We start from the raw sequence: 18,575 nt of genomic DNA, 5'->3' as shown, positions 1-18,575 counted from the left end.
AATGCTGGGTTACTGAATTCTCTCTCCTTTTGCACGGGGAGCTGGCCAAAGCCACTGAGCCACCAGGAATCACTAAAGTGCCCTGGCCCTCGGTCTGCCAGTGGCACCTTCACCGTCAGCCCGGGCACCATTTCTTCCTCTTCTCGACTTATCACCCAACCGCATTCTCCCTCCCTCTGCCCCACCAGCATATTACTACTGGGATATTTTAGCTAGCATTCGGTTTCTTTTCCTAATTAAGCTCCCATTTTCTGAGGTAACGGAGCCCTTACTTCTGTCAGTAGAATTTCACAACGATCTGTCTTGAGGATGATGCACATCTGTCAGTAGAAGTGTTGGTCTATTTTTAGTTTTCTTAGGGACGCGTCATTAGGTGGCAAGTAATACCATAGGCTTTGGAGGAAGAGAACTGAATTGGAATCCAAACTCCAGCCAGGTAAACAGGGGCAGGTTACCCCATTTCTCTGCCTCTGGACAGTGAGGCTACTCCTGTGGTCGTGAGGACGAGATGAGACTCTGTATGTAAAGTGCTTCGCCCGCCAGCTGAGACTGAGGATGAAAGTTGACTGTTCCTATGCGTGTGCGTCACTGTTGTGAATCAGTGGGAAGAGGGAGTCAGACCCGAGTACAGGAGCTTTTGTATCTTTGATCAGTAAGACAGGAGGTTGACTCCTGTCTGCAGTGAACAGAGGGCACTGTCCTTCAAGTCACCGCTCTCTCCTAGCTGTCAAAGAAACTATTGATCGGAGACTTTGGGGTTAAAATCATTGACCAGGACCAAGTACATGGCCTCGTCAGCCTTTCTATTGTCTTTTCCACATGGCAGCTCAGACAGCCCGTACAAAACCTGCATTTTCCATAAGCTATGGTATTTATTGACTACAGTTGGTTTTATTCTTCTCATTTTTGCCTGGTTATGTCTGTTTGCCACCCCTGCTTCCTGCCTCTGGTCCGCAGATGGTCTGGCAGACCAGTTTCATGCCGGTGTCCTCTCCAGAAATGCTCATTAGGGAGCCGAAAAGCAAGTGCCGAGGATTCTCTTGTCTCTTTGAAGCACATTCAGACCCTTAGGGAGCGATGCTAGGAAAGCCTTTGATACGCGTTCCTGTGCAATCCAACACTAACTTCGTTTTCTTCCCCAGGACCTGCAGATAGAACGAGAGAGGAGTTCATATAACATATCTGGTGGCTGCACAGCCCTCATTGTCATTTGCCTCCTTGGGAAGCTGTATGTGGCAAATGCTGGGGACAGCAGGTAAGCAAACTAACCTGGTTCTTACTGGTGTCTGTTGCCTTTTGATAATTTTTATCTTTGAAAAAAAAATGATGAGAAATGAGATAATTCCACTTGGAATTAGGTATTAATAAATAGAAGTCTTCTCCATCTGAATACAAATGCACTTACGAAGAATCATCAGGCTGGTATTGAAAGGTAAAGGCATCTTCTCCATAGTAGCAGTTCACATATATACCTTAATGGAAACCGGTAGTATCCACAGGGATCTTGACTTCAGAGCCTGGTTTTTAATAAAAGCTTAGCCGAGGCATCATATATGAGAGTGACGAGGAGGGAGGAAAGGAATTGAACAAAGTGGGTGTTTGGAGGGGACACAGGAGGACTCCCCAGCTGGTTCCACTTCTGCTCAGTGACTGTCCCCTCCCAGAAGCCCAGCAGTTTTTCCTTTTATGCACATGCCCTTAGCAGCTGCCTTCCCCTCTCTTCCAGGTTCTACTGTAAGTCCAAGGGGTTATGGTTAACGATTATCTATCCAGCATTATGAGGAGTAAGATCAACTTGTGTTTCACTTTTATTTTAAACTAGAGGCCCGGTGCACAGATTCATGCACCGGTGGAGTTCCTCGGCCTGGCCTGTAGACATCCCCAGAGGGGTCCCAGATTGCAAGAGGGCACAGTCCAGGCTGAGGGACCCCACCGGTGCACGATCGGGGCCAAGGAGGAACCGCAGGAGGGCTCCATGGTGTGTCCAGCCCATCTCGCCCAGTCCCGATCAGCCTGACCCCAGCAGCAAGCTAACCTACCCGTTGGAGTGTCTGCCCCTGGTGGTCAGTGCGCGTCATAGCTACCAGTCGAATGGTCGATCGGTCACTTAGGCTTTTATATATATAGATAACCAACGTGTCTTCATTTTAGTTGTGAGGAATTTTTAAATTATAGACTGTGAAAAGTGTTCTAATATTGCATAATTCTCTGCCCATTTAGTAACAAAGGATGTTGGCCTTATAGCAGGACTTTTGCTAAGGACTGACTCTTTATTCTGAAAGGAATCACAGTGCTGGACTCCAACCACATTGTTCTCAGAGGAGTGACATCCTCCACAGGCCAAGATCTTAGGATGCTCCCATTCCTGACCCTCCTCCTCCTTCCTGTGTGCTGACCCTGCTTGAGTTATTTTCCTCCTCTCCCTCCCCCCATCCCCTGTCTCCATCAGGTTGTGGCTGTTGCTCTGTGGCCTGGAAGACCAGCTCCCTCAGGCAACCAAGGAATTCCCCTAACTTTACAGTCATGCGTTGCTTCACAACAGGAAGACGTTCTGAGGAATGTGTTGTTGGGTGACTTCATTGTTGTGTGAACACCTCAGAGTGTACCAGCACACACCTGGATGGTATAGCCTAGTACACACAAGGCTGTACAGAATGAGCTTACAGACCACCTCACACCTGTGTTCCGTCGTTGACTGAAAGGAAATGCCGTTGTGTGGCTCCTGATTGTACTTCCACTTATAACGCAGGTGGAGAGTGAGGGAGGCTCCATTCCCCCTGGTAGAGCATCCGTTCCCAGTTTTGCCGCTAAAGATCTTGGAGGCCAAAGGAGAGTGAACTGCCAGGGCAGCAGTATTTGGGGTTGGAAGCTGATGTTTTTGAAGGTCTGTTTATGTTTAAAGTAAATATGTGGATTTCCGTTCTACTCTGTAAGGTATCTCAGTTTCAACATAAAATGTACACGCTGCCATGTTTATCCCATGGTCTCCATTCCCTGGTGTCGCTTCAGGGTCCTGGCAAAAGAGAGACTCCAATTTAGAGTCAGGGTCCAAGGAATGAAGAAATGAAAGGGAGCCAGCCAGGAGCGGGGAGGCCCAAGAAGGCGTTTATATCCTGCCACACCCGCTTGCCCCTGCCAAGCCTGCAGGGACCAGGGAGCAAATGCTACCGCAGAGCCAGGAGGCTGGGGGCACAGGTGAGGGCCCTGGGCAGGGGCTGCAGGAGAGAATGGGAAGAAACACTCTGCCGTCTCTCTTCCCATCCCCCATCCCTTGCCAGGCTTCCCATGGGATGAGCACAGGTGACAAGGGCCCCAGGGAATGCAGGTCACAGAGGCCAGTGAGCCAGGACACAGGCACAGGCACAGGCCAAGACTGCATCTGGGGGTGGGGGCGGGGAGAGGATAACCAGCACGTCCACCGCTCCTTTTCCCTTAAAGACAGGAACTCTCCGTCTTCAGGGGCCTGTAAGACACACACTGAAGAGCCAGCTTCTGGGCCGCTTGTTCTGTCCGGATCTTGAGCTTTTTGGGAGACAGATGAGCAGTTAAAGAGGCGATGCCCGCCTGCTCCGAGTAGCACTGAATCGGTGATTCATATGCACCTTCTGTCATATGTCTGGTTCCCTGCCCTTTGAAATGAGTTTGCTTTCCTGGCCCTTTCAGGGACTGAGGTGGTGCAGGGCCCTGCTTCCTGGGAACAGGCCCACCCCTCATCCCAGGTGACCCCAGACCCAGAAGGTCACCCAACTCTGCCCCAGAATATCCTTATGTTTGGTTATTCTTTTTAGAGACGCCGTTTCTCCTTAACACCCTTTTCTCCTTTTGGAATGTGGTTTTCTTCAAAGCTCCCAGCTCTTTAACTGAGCCCCCGCCAGCCAGGCCTCTGATCCTCGTCCCTGGTCCAGCACCCGCCAGTCCCGACTGTTCATCTCCCGGACTCTGCCTTTTTTTAAATAAGCGCCAGTATCTAAATAAGATCTTGACTTCCTCGTGTATAAAAAAAGGTGGTAGGCATTGTACTAAATCTCTAAAATTTCTGGCATTCTCATGATTATCCTATGAGAAGTGACATTTTTGGACAGAAAAGTGGTCTCTCAAGGCGGTTCATTTGGTTATTTTAACTTCCTTAGAGTCACTTTTTGAAATTTTAGTGTAACTGAGGCTCCCGTGTTTCTAAGTGTCTGCAAAAGCATACTCTTTCACATGTTATTTCCAGTCATTTTAAAAGCCTTTTATCCTTATTAAAGCTGTAAAGCACCCAAAGATAAAATTATCCTATGACAAAATAGCATCTCTAAAACCTAATAAGCTTAATTATCTTGGTCGTCTCCTGGCCCCAGTGTCCGGATATGAATTTGGGTTTTTATGGCTGATTGGTTGGGTTTGCTGTTCACTTGTGGGTCACATGTCATGTGGGAGCCTCGGAGAATTGTGAGTGGGCCTTTGTATGCACCACGCAAAGGGTAACTCAGAGGACACTTACTCATTAGGGTGCTATTTTCAGCTCTTGTATGAACAATAGATATTTCACATCCTCTTATATAGAATCACTGTCCAGTTTACATACCAATACTACATTATAGGTATTTGAGTTTACAAAAATGTTCAGTTAATCCCAAGAAACAGCAGTTTCGTAACTTTGGGCCTATGCACTGGTAAACATAGGTCCGTTATCACTTATGGACAGGTAGCCATGAATTGAGGGCTCAGAAATACTCAGTTAATCCCAAGAAACAGCAGTGAAGCTGGCAGAGGATTCTGCACCAGGGTTCTCATGAACTCAGTGCTGATTTTTGTTCTTTATTGCCAGGGATTGGCTGCTGCATGTTTACCTTAAATCCTGACAACTTTGAAAGTGAAATCAAACCTTTGTCGTAGGTGCGCTACCCCGTGATTACTCACACTCTGGAAAAGAGCGGTGCACTGGTTTGATAGGGAAGCGACCGGTGGTCAAGAACTGTTCTCTCAGCCACTTAGCTGTGGCTCGTCTGAATTACCAGCAGGTGCATTCGTGCTGGGGGTTGTGGTCAGGTGAAGCCTGGCGATGCTTGTGGGTTACTGGTGTTCGCATCGGCGACCATCCTCAGGGCAGGATGGTCCACAGTGGTGCCAGGGGACTGGTCCACAGCCTGGGACAGACTTGCCCTTCTCCCCGCAGCGAGATAACCAGCCCTGGAGGCACATGCCCCAACTACTACATGCACACCGATTGCTTCATTTTCCCCAGGCAGAGGCAGCCAACTCTACACCTAGGGGACCCTAAGGGCCTAGGAAAGAACCAGATGGTGGGCGGGTTTCCACTTCCAGCACAAAGGAGCTGGTGGCATGCAAATGTCATGCAAAGCAGTGTGCAAACTATCACCCCTCGTGTTCCAGTCATCCACTCCATGGGGCCCCAGTGAATCTTCCGTTTAAGAAGGTGTTTGACTCCATTTTAGACAATGATTTCCTTTCGTTCCTAGAGCCACGGCACTGAGGCAGCAAAGTCGTCAGGCCTTATTTCACACAGTGTCTCAAGGTTTGGCAACGGAGACGAGGGGAACTCATTCACAGTCTAGAAGCCATTTAATATTTGTTAAACTCCGGATCTTGCTCTTGCCAGATTCCTAGTAGCAGCAGGAATAAAGCAGCTAATAAGTGTTGGGCACATGGTAAAAACTAACAGGATCATGTTTGATTCTCCCAGCAAAGTAGTGAGAAGCAGGCAACGTTAATATTAGATACAGGTTGCAGCTCACCGAGGGGAAGGGGTTTGTCCGTGTCCCACAGCTGCGAAGGAGCAGGGCTACCAGCCCTCCCGGGGCTGGACAGCAGAGCACCCCCTTCTCAGCGCCCCCAGTTCTCAGTCAGCGCCCCGTGCCGGGGAGTTCCCATCCAGGCCAAGACACAGGGTCTTTCTCTTTTGCTTTTCACATTTGAACGTCTCCAAAATCAAGTTTCAGTGAACATTTCCCTTCCTGTTTGTGTGTAAAATGATGGCATCCCTTATGCCCAGTGGCTTTGGTTTCACTTGAAGGGCTTATGCAGTGCAGCGAATGGATGGGTGCTCTGGAAACTATTTGAAGCTTTGAGTGGCCCAGTTCATGCAGGGATGACACAGGAACTATTTTCCCAAAGTGAGGGCTGCCATCCCCATCCAGAGGTCCCCGTGCTCAATGAGACCGTTTTAAATGTTGTGTTTTCATTCCAGTGGTCATCTGTTGACATTAACATAAGAAGCATTTTTGGCTCTTGCAGAAGCATTCTCTGGCTCTTGTAGACAACTGTCTTATACGTGACTCCTGGCACAAATCCAGATCCCCATTTTGTGGCGTTTACAATTTCTTCGGCCGCAAGCATCTTGACTTTTTCCTGGAAGTGCAGGGCCCTCTTCACGTTCCTGAGGGTCCTCCCAGGAAACGGGCGGCGAGGTCGATGTGTTCGTGCAGCAGCTCTGGGTCCCAGGAGCGAGCGAGCGTCCGCAGATTGTCCTTCAAACAAAGCCCCGGTCCAGCCAGCCAGCGTGGGTTTCATTCACTCCTCTTTCCCTCGTTTTTGATTTCCCAGAATTAAGTTAAAGCTCCCTGTTCATTCAGAGGTGAATTTCCTGGCAAGTCCAAATGTTCCTGAGGATAGGAGCTGGGTGTCAAATGAGACTTAGGTTTCTAAACTCAGAACCCATTAAGCCTCTGTGCTGTCTTCTCTTCCGGGTTTCTCCCCTTTCCCGGTGGTAAGACGAGGAAACACGACATAACTGCCTCACACCCGCATGAATGTGAAGAGCGGTTCATTCCTCCTCATGTGCGTGGGCATACATGGCCAGAACAGAGCCTTCCTGCTTGTTGCCCCTAAGTGGTTCATCGCCCCCACCTGCCAGTGCGCCCGGGTTCAGAAATACAATTGATCTTCTTCCAGGACCACAGCGAGTTCAGCACACCTCTCGCTTTTTCTGACAAGAATCTGAGAAATAGCATGGAAAGAAACCAAAGTTAACCCCCATTTTCTACTAGGACAGTTGAATCTCTGTTTCTGCCTTTTTCCTGCATGGCTCCCGTCTTTTCAGTATGTATTTACATTATCCCTTAGCCATACCTGTACCTATAGAGGGATTAGGAAAAAGAAAATTACCACCAATTGGTCACTAATACACGCAAAGGCATGGAGACCACGCATCAGTGCAAAACAGTCTTTGCTTTTCCTATCCAGCCACTCGCTGTCTACATGGAGGGCACCCAGAGGCCCTTTCCTCTCTGGACTTCCTCCCTGTCCTCTCCCTGGGTGGGGTTTTGTTTTTGTTTTTTTCCGAACCTTTCCCTGACAACCCCTTGCCCTGAGCCAGTGGTTCTCAGAGTGTGGCCCACAAACCAGCAACAGTAGCAACTGGGAACTTGTTAGAAAAGTGAATTCTAGGCTTCTGCCCCAGATCCACTGAATCAGAAACCCAGGGGGTGGGGCTGGCAATGTCTTTGCAAGCCCTTCTGGTGATGCTGACATAAGGAAGAATAGCTGCTCTCAGGTCTACCCTGAGCATTTGAGAGGGCCACAAAGAGCCGTATGGCCTCAGGGTTTAAAAGTTGCAGCTCTTCTTGGCCCGGGGCTAAAGTGGCTCACTCTGGAGGCTATCAGGCGCCCCAAGTCCCGCATGCAGGGGAGCCTCGGGGACAGCGTTTCCCCTAAGCCTCTGACCCTGCTCCCTGAGGTCGGGCCGCCTGCACCTGTCAGCTGGCTGCGATTCCTTTCTGCCAGCTTGATACTCTGGAACATAGGTCCTTGTCCTCAAAAAATGGTAAGGATTTCTTGCATGACCACTCCTTCGCTCAGACTCCCACTGACAGCTGGGTAGTTCTGAAGCCCCCAGCCCAGCCCATGCCCAGTGAGGATTACCTTGTTGGAAACAGGGCAGACATGACTCAGTGTGGGCCTTTGGCCTCATATGGTTGGGCCCCTGACACAGTTGAGTTTTGGCTGTGGTTCCCCCATCCCAACCAAGTTACACTTCTAACAACTTCCCTTTATTCCTAGAGACGGAGGGACGGGGCTGGGAAGGCTCATGGAGTTCGTAGAAATGGAATGTTGGCCCTTACGAACGCGAGCACGAGATAACGGTGGGCAGGAGAGTGACCTTGGTGGCCGAGATCAGGTGAAACAGTCCGTGTCGGGCGGGGATCTTTCTAGCAGAGAGCACCACAGCTTTATCTTTGGGGCACTCTGGCCACCCCAAGATTTTCAGGTCCTAATCCTCTGATTTGCTGCTGATGTGAAACCAAGTAAGGCGAATGAACAGGATTGAAAATTTTACCCTTTGTGACTTACGCTAAGTTTAGAGAAAGACAGGCACCATATGATTTTACTCCTCGGTGGAATCTAATCAACTAACAAGCAAAATGAAGACAGTCTCATAGATAGAGAGCAGGCTGTCGGGGGCAGGGGGGTTGGGGAGCTGGGGTTTGTGGAGGGATCGAGCAAACAAGAAAAGAGAGAGAGAAAAACAAAGGCCTTTAGTGTCTGGGAAGGTGGGTTGAACTCAATCAGGAGAGGCTTAACCATAGTCAAGGTGAAGTGTAATATCCGTTGAAAAGGAAAACAACAAAAATAAACACTATCAGGACAGGGGAGACTAAACTTCTCAATGGCTCCCATTTTTAAAAACTGTAAGTGGACAGTAAAGTCCATCTGACCAGTGATATGATGCCGACACCAGACCCAGTGTAATCCTAGGCTGCCGCCTTTGAAGATGAGGCAAATAACAGCTAACGTTTTCGGCCTGGCTTCCTTTGTCTCAGGTGCCGTTTCTAATTTCTAGGGCTTTATGTGAATAACCTAATTAATCTTCACACCGACCCTTTCGGGGAAGTACTGTCATTAATCTGATTTTACAAGTGAAGTCCCTCTCTGGGCTCTACATTCGAGCTTGTGCGTGAATGAGCAGGGGCCTCCACAGAGACCGGAACGGTGAAGAGGTTTGGAACCACGTTGGAAGGGATGACGAAAACTCACACCAAGGAGCATGTTTCCAGCCGCGTGACAAGATAACGTGTGTGGATAGAAACGAGGTCTTTGGGTTTTTACAGACTTGGAGTGGCGAGGCCTGCTCTCCATGAGGCGGGTACAGAGCTGACAGCCACCGGAGGACAGAGTAGTGGCCGAGAGCAGGGACTCCCGCTCCTGGGTTGACCTTGTCTCTGAGGCTTTTAGTTGTGTGTGACCTCGGCTCAGTGCCACGCTTGCAGTGTCTCAGGACCGCCATCTGTAAATGGAGATGACGGAAGTGCCCACGCCCCAGGTGAAGATTAAACGGGCAGGTGGTGGGAAGCTCTTCGCACAGGGCCAGGGCCAGGGCCAGGGCAGCGCTCAGAACTAGCTAACTGCTGTTGTCACTGTGCTCAGGGCGTGCGCATTGAGAGCCCTCGGTGCTCGGTGGGAGCTGTTGGGAGACGCGGTGGGGAAGAGTGGGTTCTCTCTTAGGGAAAATACTTCTGCATTAACCGTATTACCTACCACCTAATAAGAATATTCTAAGTCATCTGGTTGTTTAAGGTCCCCTTGAAGCACCATTTTTATGACTTTAGGAGAATCTTTAAAATATTGTGACTGTTTTGTGTGTGTGTGTGTGTGTGTGTGTGTGTGTGTGTGTGTGTATTTTTTATGAGTCAAAGGACCTCACAGTTGTATGAGGAAAGGTGCAAGTGTTTCCGCTCTACAGTCGCGTCTGGGGTAGGCTAAGTGTGGAAACAGGAGACCCCCAAATTCACTGGCCTGGAGAAGCGATGGCTTGGTCTCTCGCAGGCATGTGGGGGACCTAGGATGAGGGGGGTCTGCCACCTTTAGCCCCTGGCTCCCGAGGTCTCTGAGGGATCTCCATCCAGTCAGCTGGAGGGAACAAGAGCCTGGAGCGAGCTCAGGAAGGTTTCATGGCTTCATGGCCGGGCCAGGCGAGGCGCCGGCAGGCTGCCCATTGGCTGGAGTTCAGGTGCATCCTGGGAAACAGGGGCGGCTGCTGGGAAATGTAGTCGCCGTCCACACAAGAATGTCCAAACCTGTGAAAGCGTTTGAGTCAAACAGAGGGCACGCCTGGAAGTAAGACCTCAGTAGGCTGAGCAGGTGCTCTGGGAAGGACTGCCTTGCCGTTTCTTTTATACGTTTGGAATGAAGGAGGGAGTGTAAGGAAGATTACGTGAAGGTGGGAGAAAGTGGGGAGAGAATCTCTGTGACTAGATTGCAAGATATTTAACAGGAGTATGTGCTCCCTTGAATGTAGTTATGTCTGCAAAGGGCCTGCAAAAGAGGATGACTCTGGCATTTCTAGGGTGTGTTAACCTAGACACACAAAATAGTGGACGGGGCTTGCTTAAGGCCAAGAGGAACCTTTTTCTAGGCCGCTACCACGGGTACTGCCATTAACTCTACTCCCACAACGGCTGCTGCCGCTGCCTCAGTGGGTGGCACGGGTGACAGGGATTGGGCTCAGTCTCATGTTTTTACCCTCTCGGGCCTCACCACCCCCCCCCCCCCTCAGGTGGTGGAAAGCTCTTTGCACAGAGCAAGGGCTTAACTCCCCCCTCTGCTACCTACCCACATGGAAGCGCTTCCCGGGCCCTCCCGATGGGTCTCAGTGCAGCGGTCGGCCTCACTCCCTCCTGAGCGGGAGGGTTTCTGGGTCACGGCTCAGTATGGTTTTGATTCAGGTCAGCTCCGCACCTCAGACGGTGTCACTGCTGTTTGACTCAGTCATCGTTTGTGTGAACCCAGGACTAGTGTGGGTTATTAAAGAGAATAGTGTGAAAAAGAGAGTGCAGTGCACATCTAAAATACAGTGTTCAGAGAGTGGCTGCGGAGCCCTTCGCTGAAGTGCACGAAGGCTCTCTGGGTGGAGGATGAGCAAGACTCAGGGGGGTGGCGACCCAGAGCGTGCACTTGGAGCTCACACGGCCTGAGTGAGTTCTAGTTGCGCAGCAAGACTCGGGGCAAGAGCTCCTAAGACCCAGTATGCTCATCTGCCTGATGAAAATAATAGCAGCCTCCTGTGGGGAACCTGTTCTGTTAAATGAGGCAGCACACATAAGGCGATGATCTTGTTTATCTAGTACAGTGGTTCTCAACCTTCCTAATGCCGCGACCCTTTAATACAGTTCCTCATGTTGTGGTGACCCCCAATTTCATTGTTACAAACTGAACATAATTAAAGCATAGTGATTAATCACAAAAACAATATGTAATTATATATGTTTCCCGATGGTCTCAGGCGACCCCTGTGAAAGGGTCATTCGACCCGCAAAGGAGTCGCGACCCACAGGTTGAGAACCGCTGGTCTAGTACATAGTAAGCACATTGTAGTACATGTTGGCTATTGTCCATATTAAAATAGAAAGTCAAAAAGACTAAATATTGACTAAAAGTACAGGGTTTAAAGCCAAGCATCCTGGGTTTGAATTCCCTTTCACTCCCTTTCTCTAAAACCAATTAAAAAATAAAATAAAAATAATGGAGACAAAAACTCCTGTCCAAATGGAGCTTGCATTTTAGGGCGGGGGTGGGGGGTGGGGGGGGCAGGAGGCTGATAATCAATAAGATAAAGAAGTAAAATATATAATACACGTTAAAGCATTGAACATGACATACTGATTGCATGCCTGTGACGTGTTTAGACAGTCCTTATCTTCTATTCAGAAAGCACGTAATCAATGTTAGTTATTAGTATTGATTATTTATTGCTGTTACTGCTAATACTAGAGTTTGCCACTTTAGTATAGCTTAGTTTATAATAACATTATGGTGCAAGGTAGATAAACTTTGTATTACAGTATAGATGGCCAGGAAAGGGCTGCCCTAGCCTTTGGGCTGATGTGAAGAGTGCTATGAGCTTCTCAGACAGCAGCATTCCTGAGCTGTTCCAGGTCTCCCGCGGAGAGTGAGCCGTCTTATTAGCTAGTAGTGCTGCCAAATACTAGCTCTGGACGCTAGAACGCTACGCTTCCCCGCATGGAGGTGGACAGCGTGCTGGAGCCAGGCCAGCACACGCTGAGGCCGAGTGCTCGGGGAGGGGCTCCGCAGGCTGACAGCTAACTTCCGGTGCTTTGGGGGGCGTGCCAGGCAGCTCTAATAGGATTTTTGTTTTGTTTTTTTACCTAGTGTTTTGGGAAGCCATGGGTGTGGTGTCTCTTGTAGCACCGAAAAAAAAGTCCTTTTTTAGCAAATCCCTTTAGAAGCCTCCAGGCATGTGACAGAGAAATAACAAGGTTTTTTTCTTTCTCTTGCAAGACTTGGCTGTGAAGTCAAGGTCATGCTCCCCAGGGGCACAGAAAGCCCTCAGTCAGGCTGCTTGGTCCAGGGCCCGCCTGACCCTCGGCATCAGGCCGTGTGGCCGCCCCGCTCTCGCCGCCTTTCTCTGGCAGCGGCACCCAAGGCACTGAAGAGGCTTTTGAAGCTGCAGAGTGGCAACTATTCCCAGCCATGGCACCACCAGGCCCGCCTGCAGAAACGGGTTCTTGCAATTAATTTCCATGCAGGTCCGTGTCCCTATGTGCTCCCCCTCCCTCCCTCCCGCAACCTGGAGCCAGGCGTTTTCATTCTTTTCTATGTCAGAGTTTACGTGCAGTTTTTTCTCTCCTCTCTCAGTCACGTCCTTTGTGAGTCGGACCTGGCACATCACCGCCATCATTCTCACCAGTATTTCAGGGACACGGGGTCCCTCTTGCCAATGGGCCGCTCCACTTCTCAATGTTCATAGGTTGTCTGAAAAATGGCCAGACTCGATTAGTTACTTTTCAGAGCCTTTACTTAAACAAAATCTTGTCACAAAGGCCCTGGACATGAAACAGATAAGAACTTGTGGTTGGGCAGGTTAATAGCACTGGTGGTCCGTGAGGTCTGAAAGGATGGCGACCGCTGCTCTAGAGACAGCCTAGCTGGGCGCTGGTCCTGGCTCTATAATTATCACTTTCTCATGCCACGGGCCTCCCTGGGAGAGGGTTACGGGAAGCAGCTCCGGACAATGCTGCTGTTACTGCAGGGTCCTGTGAGGCACCTGTTCGTCTCCTCACTCGGCGGCCGCTGTCCTAAGTACGCAGAGGCCTTCTCTCCTGTGTGCACCCCAGGGCACAGCCGGGCTGGGGAGCGGGTGGTGGTCTTCCCCTTGGGCCCTGTGATGAGTGAAGGATCGTGGTTGTCTCGGCGCTGCCTGTCAGGGAGCACTGTGGCCGCTTCCAGGAAAGTGACAAGCCTTACAGGACACGTGTTGTTGTTTGTTTATTAACTTAATTCCTTGCTGCTTCTGATCTTCCCTCATTTAATTTCCACATGTATTTTTTAATCTGGTGTGTATTTGTGTAATCTCCCTTTCAATCCTTTCTTGCACAAGGCAAAGTCTGAATAAAAAGATGTCCTGCAAACCGTTTTATGCTTAAAATGTCCAAAACTAAAGGAGTTTTCTTTTCCCAAATGGAGCCCTTTTCCCCTGTCCCGGTTTTGTTTAAGGTGCCACCAAGCATCCCACTACCCTAAACTAGAAACCTAGGGTAACTTACGGTGACCGCCTTCTCCTCTCCCTTTCCCCGCCCATGTCTACCACCAGTGCCTGCCAATAGCTCACAGCGTCTTTTGTGCACTCCATATAGGAGCCTTACCACGATCCCTTCGTTTCACTGGCTCCTGTTCAGTCGCTAAAATGCTGGCAGCCCCTCCCCTCCCCATTTTAAAGCTGGGTGACGTCTCATCTTCAGAATCAAGTGCAGACTCCTTAGCTTTCTTTGTCAGCCTCCCTCTGCCTTCATCTCCTGTTGCTTCTGATCCTCGCACCCCAGCCTGGCAGTGCCAGCCCACATCCTTACGCCTCCCGGAACTGCACTGCCCTCCAGGCCTTGTTGTGATAGCAGCTCCCGGGTGTCTTCTAGAAGACGTGACTTCTGTGTCACTTCTTCCTCGAGGTCTTCCCCGTCCACAGGGGCCCAGGGACGCCTCCTCGGTGCTGTTGCTTCACTTTTCACACCGCAGCATAATTGAGCATCTCTCCCTAATAGGCCAGGGCTCATTTGAAGCAGGAATCAAATCTTATCTTTGTATCCCCCCCCCTCCCCCCCCCCCAGAGCGCTCCCAGAAGCAGGCTCAGCTCTGCTTGGGCTCTTGGTGTATAAGTAGGATGGCTGTTTGAAAAGCCCATGACAATGTGATGCCGTTGTGGGCTTTATAACGTTCTTTAAAGGAACCTGGGCGAGTAGGTACCCTTAGCCTGGGGGTGACTCTAAATGGGGGGTGCACAGGGACCTGGAATCTGAAGGCCATGGCTAATTGTGGGGAAGCGGCTCCTCGTGGTCCCCAACACAAAGAGGCACCTAATAAACACGCCTCCCCCACCGCCCCAGATCCACTGCAGTCAGACCCGTGTCCGGCCGGCTGTGACTGCAGACGACATCAGGGACACATGGCTTCTTGGGGCCTCCATTGCTCCCTCGGTCAGGACTGGCACTTCCCCCCTAGGCTTCAGCAGCAGTTGCTCGTTCCCTCTTCAGCTCTGTCCTCACAGACCACTGTCCACACACAATGGGAATAATCTTTGTCAAGGATCGAACCTCTGCTCTAAGCCCTCCGAATCTCATTGTTGGTTTTGTTTGAACTCTGCGATGCCTGCCAGGCCCTCTGCCCACCTCCCCAGCCCCCCAAGCCCGTCTCATGTTCTCACTGACCCTTTGTCCGGCTTCACACACGCCAAGTGCGCTCCCGCGTGGAGTCTCTGCACGTGCTGTTGCTTCTGCCCGAGCTGCTCTCTCCCTGGCTTCCCACATGGCTCCCCGCTGCTGGTCCTTCAGGCCTCACTGTCCCTCCTGGCCCGGCTGGCTGAAGCGTCCCAGCACCTCCCACACAGACCACTGCTTTCCCAAGCTGTGAGTTCCGTGCCCCAGAGACTGCTCTCGGGTTCCCTGCCGGGCCCGTGCCGGGCCCGGGGTGGCCACTCTGGGAATATTTGCCAAAAGAAAGAAAACAAGGTCTTGGAAGTTCCAATTTGATCAGTACAAGTGTGGTCGGTGTTACTGGGGCTCCCCTTACATGCATGGTCACGCGGGTTTACGTTCAAATTTTTCTGGTGAAAATGCTCAATTTCCTTTGGAGGCCGAGCCCGCCGTGGCTGTGTGTTGAGGACAAGCCGTTCTCGGGCGGTTGAGACAGATTCACTTCAGATTGGCGGGTTGGCCCTGTCTGGCGCCTGCAGCCACAATCGCCTGTCGCTAATTTAGGGCACCCCTAGATTTCCAGTGCATGCGTCCCTCTCGGCAATATAGGACAGGAGCCAGGGGACGTTGCTGTCCCTGATGGCCCCTCTCAACGCACTGCTCCAGTCAGTGAGCTCTCTGGTGCAGACTCTCGCTCCTTCTGGGTCACTCCCATTTGTTCTCATTTCACTATTTTTGTCCCTGGTAATTGTCTGGAGGGAAATTCACCCGAGTCCAACAGTTTCCGTGTTACTGGATTTCACGAAGGAGAGAGAGAAGAGAGAGGGTGGTCCGCCCGGGCACGGGGCAGGAGCCCGGTGCAGACAGAAAGGATGGCAGCTGGACGAAGGTGGGAATCGGGACTGGGGAGAACCTGGCCTTTGCCCGAGGTGGCAGAAGGCATCATGGGAGGCCCTAGATGCTCGGAAACAACAGGAGTTTCTATGGCAACGGTCTACCATGGGCAGGAGGAGGCATAGCATTGAAGAAAGAACCCCCAAGGTGAGGACATGGGTCTCAGCCTGGCCAGACCGCTAACCTCCCTCAGTCTTGGTTTTTTCATCCCTAAAATGAAACAGTTAAACTAACAGGATTTCTAACCTCAGACATTTCTGGGAAGCTTTGGCCAAGCCTTTGTCCCAGGGCCAAGAGAGAACAAACACAGATTCGGTCAAGAAGTGGGGTTTCTTTGGGGGTTAATTAGCCCAGTGAGTTCTCCCACCTTCGTTCTCTGGTGAACATGCATTGTAGGTCATTTTTAAGTTCCTTAGACTTCGGAAACTGGTGAGAAGTTTTAGGCAGTTTATTTACACAAATAAGCATATAAGTTGTGTAAGTGCAGAAACCCCACACGTGCGGGGGCCTCCCCTTGGCGAGAACACCCTGGGCATCGATGAATCACGCTCAGATCGTTTTCATCTGGGAGGTTCATGTGAACTCAGGCGCCACGAGACCTCAAGGCAAAAATAGATGTCCTTCAAAGCTTTCGTGGCTTCCCAGAGTTATCCATCTGGAAACCAAATGAAGGCGCTGCCTCTCATGAAAGAGTCCTCACAACTGCAATGAAAGGCTGAGTGATCCCAGCCAGACGCAGGAAAGTGTGAACTTTTTCATCTGTGACTGAAGGAACGTGACTGCAATTAGGGCACGTTCCTTCAGGGTTCTGGGACAGCTTCAAGCACTTCGCTCTAAGCTCCACAGTTTAGCCTTTTGAACAGCAAACTCACGTTTCAAATAATAACAAATGCCTCTATCAGTGCTCTCCCTAATTGCTCCTCAGCCTCTCTCCTCCATTGCACCAGACCGAGGATGGGAAGGTTTGCGTGCTGAAAGCCTCCATCTGCGTCTCTCCCTTGAGAGGTGGCTGTGAATGGCCCCGGCCAATGGGAGCCAGATTGTGCTCTAAATGCCTCTTGTTCTGTGGAGTGTGTGACTTACTGATGGATGCTAAACATTCAAAATGTAAACTTGAATAGGTCCATAGAAATTGGGACGCAGAAACAAGGGATTTGATGGATTGTGTTTCTCGAGTGTTTGGTGAAGTGGTGTTAGGGTAGGAAGAGCCTCTTCAACAAACAGGGTTATTATAAGAACAAGCTTACAACTTGAACCTTGCCCCCAGGAAAAATACATTTGAAAATGGTGTGTCTACAATGACACATTTTTGGTGGACTTACTAGAGTGGATATTTTTCCAGTGAATTTACCTTTGCATTAATTTTTTTTTTCTTCATTTCTGTGCAACATAGAAGGGTGAACTGGTTTATTTTTATTTTACTGCCTGAGGAAGAATTAAACAAAGTAACTAGTTTGTGTAGCACTTACGATATTTTAATTCACCTGAATGTATTTATTTTTTTCAATGTACTAGCCCAGAGTGTTAATATTTCCTATCATTCTTGTGTTGACAGTGGGAATGTTATTTCTGTTTCATGGATGGAAGTTTCTGCTTTGGGCACTGCTACTCCCAGCAAAAAAACGCAAAGTGGTTTATCCATCAAAGGTCGCTCTCCTGATTTTGTTGGTGATGTTCTTCCTCTTTTCCTGTCCTCGAACCTTCCATACTAAGACAGTTACGATTCATAACTGAACCTTCAGAGCAGGAGGGAGAGTGGAGATAACAGGCCATACGGCTGAGGCACCTCACACTGAAGTGACTCAGTTGCCCACATACTTGAAGATTCAAACAGTGCCCAGCAGCTGCCCGTGGCCACAGGCCTCTCTGCTGGGCCTTGTCTGTGAGGCGGCTGTTCCTGGTTGCCCACGCTCTCCCCAGGCCCCTCTTCCAGCTGGACTGGCCATGGGCGTGAGCTCCTTGTAAGCTCTGGAGGAGGAGGTTTTCTTCTCTGAGTCCCTGGAGATACTCTTCGGCTTTGGTGAAATCTTGACTGACATCACAGCCCCCTCTCCAGCCAGCGTCACTAAGTCCCAACTGGTTGTGGTTAGAAATCCTGGTTTTCTCTCCCTCACTGCTGCAGCTCCTGGTGGAGATTGTGCCACGGTATCCGGCCTGTCACACGCTCTCATCTTTCCAGCCAATCAGCTCCTCTAAGATTCCACTACCCTCCCTCCTCTCTCCCTTCTCTACCTTTTTCTTGACTTGATCCTCCTCTGTTCATGACAACCTTCCCCTTCAGGAATCTATTCAGTACTAGAGGCCCGGTGCATGGAATTCATGCACAGGTGGGGTCCCTCTGCCTGGCCCGTGATCGGGGCTGATCGGGGCCAGGCCAGTCAGAGCTGGGCCGGAGAGGAGGTGATGGTCACTGGGCCAGGCGTGGAAGGAACAGATGCCGGCACCTCGCCGCCATGCAATTCCCCACCTCCCCCACTCCTTCTTCCCTTCCTGCCGTGCCACCACCGGGGCAGGCAGGTGGCGGGCCAATCGGGGCCTTCCAGCCGTGCGGGAGGACAGGGCAAGGGAGATTGGCCACTGGCCCCAAGGAGGGAGCCTGCCTTCAGCCCCCCTGGGGATGGGGCCATGTCCACTGCCACCCACCCCCGGTTCCTCATCCCAGCCCCAATCAGGCGATCGGGGCCTGTCGGAGGGTGGCCAGCTGGGGGAGGTTGGATGTGGGAGCACACTGACCACCAGGGGGCAGCTCCTGCATTGAGCATCTGCCCCCTGGTGGTCAGTGGGTGTTATAGCTTCTGGTTGTTCTGGTTGCTTAGGCTTTTATATACATAGATATTTATATGTACATGTTTAGGTCATGAAACATTTGTAAAACAAACAAAAAAAATCCCGAGAAAACCAAACTGTCTACTATGACATGTTACTTTATACAGTTTAGAAAAAGACAAATAAGATTAAGAAAAGAAAGGCTCAGTGCTTGAGCATTGTCCCATGCACCAGAAGGTCACATTCAATTGCTGGTTGGAGCACAGTGCCAGG

The 18,575-nt window shown here is 50.5% G+C and overlaps 1 protein-coding gene across 3 annotated transcripts in view; it reads left to right on the top strand.

The window, feature by feature from the left end:
* PPM1H (protein phosphatase, Mg2+/Mn2+ dependent 1H) overlaps positions 1–18,575 on the top strand; it is a 235,934-nt gene that overhangs the window by 114,215 nt on the left and 103,144 nt on the right. For all 3 annotated transcript variants that reach the window (XM_059683480.1, XM_059683482.1, XM_059683481.1), the window contains exon 4: positions 1,143–1,255. In XM_059683480.1, the coding sequence (XP_059539463.1) occupies positions 1,143–1,255 (113 nt within the window). The remainder of the gene's footprint in view (positions 1–1,142; positions 1,256–18,575) is intronic.

The sequence above is a fragment of the Myotis daubentonii genome, chromosome 2, assembly GCF_963259705.1.
Source record: "Myotis daubentonii chromosome 2, mMyoDau2.1, whole genome shotgun sequence".
NCBI classification, from domain to species: Eukaryota; Metazoa; Chordata; class Mammalia; order Chiroptera; family Vespertilionidae; genus Myotis; species Myotis daubentonii.
Note: the sequence above shows the minus strand (reverse complement) of the source record. Positions and strands in the feature narration are given on the sequence as shown.